The 6000-nt window shown below is 40.0% G+C and overlaps 1 protein-coding gene across 1 annotated transcript in view; it reads right to left on the reverse strand.

Annotated features, from left to right (window-relative positions):
• Positions 1-4710, reverse strand: part of LOC132822904 (protein-glutamine gamma-glutamyltransferase 2-like) — a 49979-nt gene extending 45269 nt beyond the window's left edge. Inside the window, exon 1 of the mRNA XM_060836302.1 lies at positions 4608-4710. Within this exon, the coding sequence (XP_060692285.1) occupies positions 4608-4617 (10 nt within the window). The 5' untranslated portion in view covers positions 4618-4710. The remainder of the gene's footprint in view (positions 1-4607) is intronic.
• Positions 4711-6000: the final 1290 nt, after the last annotated feature.

A 6000-nucleotide genomic window follows, 5' to 3' on the forward strand; every position in this document is an offset into this window, starting at 1 on the left:
CCTGTACCATGCTTCTTTGTCTCGGGATAAATTTCTGATACGTCTCCTGAATTACTCCCAGAAACTCCTGCCATTGATCTTCCACTGTCTTTCCTGCCAGGCTCCTCTCCTAGTCAATTCTACCCAGGTCCTCCATCATGCCTCTGCAATTGCCTTTATTCAGCTGTAATACTGTTACTTCTGATTCTCTCCTTTCCTTCTCAAATTGCAGAGTCAATTCAGTCATGTTAATGTTCAGTCATTTCAGTCAGATCACTGTCTCCTCAGGGTTCCTTCACCTTCAGCTCCCTTATTATGTTTGTCTCATTACACAATACTAAATCCAGTATTGTCTGTTCACTAGTGAGCTCCACCACAAGCTGCTCCAAAAAGCCATCCTGTAGACATTTCACAAATTCATTTTATAGAGTCATAGAGATGTACAGCACGGAAACAGACCCTTTGGTCCAACCCATCCATGCCGACCAGTAATCCAACCAACTCTAGTCCCACCTGCCAATATCTGCCCATATCCCTACAAATCCTTCTTATTCATATATCCATCCAGATGCCTTTTAAATGTTGCAATTGTGCTAGCCTCCACCACTTCCTCTGACAGCTCATTCCATACACGTACCACCCTCTGAGTGAAAAAGTTGCGCCTTTGGTCTCTTTTATATCTTTCACCTCTCACCCTAAACCTCCCCCATCCCAGGAAAAAGACTTTGTCTATTTATCTAATCCATCCCCCTCATGATTTTATTAACCTCTATAAGGTCACCCCTCAGCCTCCGATGCTCCAGGGAAAACAGGCCTTGCCTATTCAGCCTCTCCCTATAACTCAAATCCTCCAACCCTGGCAATATCCTTGTAAATCTTTTCTGAACCCTTTCAAGTTTCACAACATCTTTCCGATATGAAGGAGAGCAGAATTGCACGCAATATTCCAACAGTGGCCTAACCAATGTCCTGTACAGCCACAACATGACCTCCCAACTCCTGTACTCAATACTCTGACCAATAAAGGAAAGCATACCAAATGCCTTCTTCTCTATCCTATCTACCTGTGACTCTACTTTCAAGGAGCTATGAACCTGCACTCCAAGGTCTCTTTGTTCAGCAACACTCCCTAGGACCTTACCACTACTTGTATAAGGAGAAAGTAAGGACTGCAGATGCTGGAGATCAGAGCTGAAAATCTGTTGCTGGAAAAGTGCAGCAGGTCAGGCAGCATCCAAGGAGCAGGAGAGTCGACGTTTCGGGCATGAAGAAGAAGGGCTCATGCCCGAAACGTTGATCCTCCTGCTCCTTGGATGCTGCCTGACCTGCTGCGTTTTTCCAGCAACACATTTTCAGCATTAATTGTGTAAGTCCTGCTAAGATTTGCTTTCCCAAAATCTTACAATCCACTACCAACCTGATTTTCCCAGTCCACCTGCATATTGAAATCCCCCACAATCACTGTAACTTTGCCTTTCCTGCACACGTTTTGTATCTCCTGGCATATCTTGAGCCCCAGTTCCTGACTACTGTTTGGAGGAGTGTACATGACTCCAACTATGGTTTTTTTCACCTTTGCAGTTCCTCAATTCTACCCACACAGATTCTACACCATCTGACACTACTTCATTTCTTACTATTGATTTAGTTTCATTTCTTACTAATAAGGCAACCCCACCCCCTCTGCCCACCTGCCCATCTTTTCAATAAGATGTTATCCTTGAATATTCAGGTCCTAATCCTGATCCCCTTGCAGCCACATCTCCATAATGCCACCATGTCATACCTGTCAATTTCAATTTGTGCCACCAACTAATTTACCTTACTCCTTATATTGCCTGATTCAGATATAACACCTTCAGTCCTGTATCAACCCTCTGTCTTCTCACTGTCATTCGCTTGTCCAGTATGCTGGAAGTTTGAGTGCTAACCCTTTCCATATACTCTGTCCTATTTGTGTCTGTGCTGGAGATCCTAATAACCTGTCCTGAGTTCTGTACACTTCCTTTAATTCCACTTTTCTAATTTGTCCTATAACTGAAGTCAGCCCACCACCCCCGCCCCCATTTAGTTTAAAGCCCTGTCTACAGCCTTAGTTATGTGATTCACTAGGACTCTGGCACCTCTACTAGGGACCTGTTCTGATGGGATGGTCTTCATCTGAACAGTGATGGGACCAATGTCCCATGAATTCAAATCTATTTCTCCCACACTAATCCTTCAGCCACGCATTTACCTGCTTAATCTTAATAACTTGTGGCTCACATAGTAATCCTGAGATTATTACCTTTTTGGTTATGGTTCTTAATTCTTGTTCATATTCCTCTAAGCAGAACACTGCCCTAGTTTTATCGATGTGGTTGGTACCTACGTGGACCACGACCACTGGATATTTATCCTCCCACTCCAGGTTCCTCTGTAGCCCAGAACCCAAGCAACAGGCAGGCAACACAGCCTTCGGAACTCTCAGTCTTAGTCACAGAGAACAGCGTCTATGCGTTTAACTATATTATCTCCAATTACAACAATATTTCTCTTCTCTCCCCCACTCTTGAATAGCTCCCTCCAGAATCTGGTTTCCAGCATCTGCAGTCATTGCTTTTACCTAATAGCTCCCTGCAGCCCAGAGTTACAGACACTGGGATCATCCTCCCTGCAGTCCCCTTTCCCATCCACACAGAGAGCACCTGTTGGATAAGGACAGGGGCTGAGGTTACCGTAACCCACCCTCCTGGATCCGTCTATCTGCCTCACTCACAACCACACCCTCCTGTCCCTGACCACTGGCCAAATTTAAGTTAATTAATCTAAGGGATGTCACTGTCTCCTGAAACACAGCATCAAGGTAACTCTTCCCCTCCCTGATGCATCACGACGTTTGAAGCTTAGACTCTAGCTCATGGATTTTGAGCCAGAGTTCTTCCAGCAACCAATACTCACTACATACATGGTCACTTGGAACCACAGTGGGGTCCACCAGCTCCCAAATCATGCCAAAACAACTTATCACCTGGCTTCCATCCTTATTTTATTTAACTAGTTTCGAATTTGTTTTTTTTAACTGATTTTGTTTCTGCTTATGCAAGTTGCAACCAATAAATAAGTTGTGTCCAATAAATTAACAAAATTCAATTTAACAGATTCGAATTGAGCTTCCGAGGGAAGTGGACACCTGGCCAGGCCGACTGAATTTGTGGAACACAGCTTAAGTGAATGGCCTAATGCCTGCTCCTGTGTCTAATGATCTAACGGAGGTTATATTCTCTGAAAAGGCCTACATTCTAAAAATTACAGCGGAGCATTTGTTAACAGAAAAGGTTCAGCAAGTGAGAACACACAACTTAATGGAAATGAGGAATTCATTCTAATATACTTTGCACATATCACAGCTTCCAGCCAGTCGAAATGAGAATTGTTAAGATGTTTGTACAAACAGATTTAAATATATGAAGAAACAAATTACTGCAGATTCTGGAATCTGTACTGAAAAGAACAAATGTTGGAGATCCCAACGAGTCGGACAGCATCCATCTGACACTTCATCAAAGCGTGCCTCAACTTCAGTGGTGACTTCAGGCTATGATTTCTTTTGATACTTTGTTTTTCTGCCCATCATGGAAATGGGGATACATTGGCCAATGTTGGGTCCATAATGTCAGAGATAGCACTTTTGAATTATTCTACATATAGAAAATTTTGTATTCCAAAATAGTTTAGGATTTGTGACACTGCTCTTGGAACTTTTATGTGCGCAACTGTTGGATCAAAACTATCTTTTCTCTGAATTCAGTTGCTAACACAAATATGGTAAATTTAAAACACCAGCAGTCCATTTAATTTGCAGAAATGCTTCCAGTGAATAACTTGCAGTGAACCCAGAATGGCAGAAAAATAACTGCACCTCTAACATTTTTCAGCCTCGATTTCGAATCACTTCAGCAACACACATCAAAGCATGAAGCCAGTTCCTAATGTGAAAGGCTAGGAATCAAACTAAACTTAGAAAAAAGTGTGAACTTCAACTTCATCTTTTGACTTCATAAAAGAAATGGTTATACTATCCTTTCACAAATTAGAAGAATATTAATCTTGAAAACCTACAGGGCCAAAAGAACAGGGATAGTTCATTTAATTTCTCAATCAAATCTACTCATTCAATGAGATCCTGTTTGAACTGAAATTTAACACCAGACTTTTACCCTTGCCCTATCTCTCTTATTACCACCACTAACAAAAATCTATCAAAGTTTTTTAAATAAACAATTAATCAATCATCACTTGCCATTGTGTAGATGTGTTATTTTTAATTGACTGGAAGATCTAATTTTTAATTTGTGCTAAAGTTCACAATGGTATAAATGTAATTTTTCAGTTTTGATTTTGCTTTTCGTCCTGGTCTGTGTAGTATTTTAAACCTTTTGCCTTCTTTCTTGTTTCTATGCGTTCCTAAGTTCAATGCATCAAAACAAACAGCAAACAAAGAACCCGATTCATAACAGGTTGACCACCACCTAATACCACTCCTTACCTTTGTTGAAATCTGAGTAAATTAGAAAGATTAAACACAGAAAGATCAGTTAATACATGAAAAAGGGAATCAAAACTAATAATCCTGCATTTTCACTCACTGTTCGCCATGGTTTGTAACTGTGAATATATTCTCCCTGGCTCTCTGTCTTTCTCTTTCGCGTTCACTTCTCTGGGCAATTTTTTTTTTATTTTCACAGCGTAATAACTGACGCACAGTAACGGGCTGCATATACTTACCACTATTTAAACTCTATATCACAATGCAGGTACAGAATGTATACTATTAAAGGTGTACTGTCATTTTAGACAGTTCAGAAATTTATACTCACAAATGTACGAGGAAAGTGTTACATTTTTGCCAGTGTAATTGTATTGTAACTTTTTAAATACTTTGTCATAATGATTAAAATGACAAATATTAATTTTGGTGCTACCAGAAGGGACAGATTTGTCACAACACATTTTCAGTGCAAGCAATGCCACCTTAAGTACAGACCACCACTTCCTGTTCCGTGAGCTACTTTAAGAAAAAAACACTACAGAATACCACATAAAACATTTGCAAACACAGTACAGGGTACTCAAATTTAACAGCATTTCCATTATAGGTAGGTGTTTACAAAATGACTCGGAAGTCTTCTTGCTAAAAACAACTTTAATGCAGTGAATTAACTTTTACTTGATTGGAACACAATTGCCAAAAGATAACATTTTGTAACATGTTATAACACGAAGATTATGGAATAACATCCATTGTTGGCTTGAAGCTAAAACATTTGAATGTCAGATTGGTTCAGAACAGTTCCAACCTAATCTCTTACCCAGAATTATAGGAATAATCAAGCAAATATTAAACCCATGTAAGTATTTGACACGGAAATAAGAGTACATAGGTCTAATCTTGTCCTTTCATTTTAAAAAATAGGCAATAAACTCTGCTAGTTGGTAAACTTGGAAGTTAAAATCACCTCCATTGAAATTGCATCCTGATGAAGGGCTTATGCTCGAAACGTCGAATTCTCTATTCCTGAGATGCTGCCTGGCCTGCTGTGCTTTAACCAGCAACACATTTGCAGCATCCTTGAATATCAGTTTACTAACTTTGAACATCTTTTTAAACAGGTTAAAATTGAAATGACCTAGAAAAAAAGTTGAGCCTTCATACAGTAATAATGAAAGAGCTTTATTTCAAGATAAAATGTGAAGCGATTCATCTTGGAAGATCGAATTTGAATGCTGAATACAGGGTTAAAGACAGAATTCTTGGCAGTGTCAAGGAACAGTGTAATTTTGGGATCCACGTGGATAGATCCCTCAAAGGTGCCACCCAAGTTGATAGGGTTGTTAAGAAGGTGTATAGTGTTTTGGTTTTCATTAACAAGGGGATTGAGTTTAAGAACCACAAGGCTTTGCTGCAGCTATATAAAATCCTGGTTAGACTGCAATTGGAATATTGTGTCCAGTTCTGGTTGCCTCATTATAGGAAGGATG

This window comes from Hemiscyllium ocellatum, chromosome 15 (assembly GCF_020745735.1).
Source record: "Hemiscyllium ocellatum isolate sHemOce1 chromosome 15, sHemOce1.pat.X.cur, whole genome shotgun sequence".
NCBI classification, from domain to species: domain Eukaryota; kingdom Metazoa; phylum Chordata; class Chondrichthyes; order Orectolobiformes; family Hemiscylliidae; genus Hemiscyllium; species Hemiscyllium ocellatum.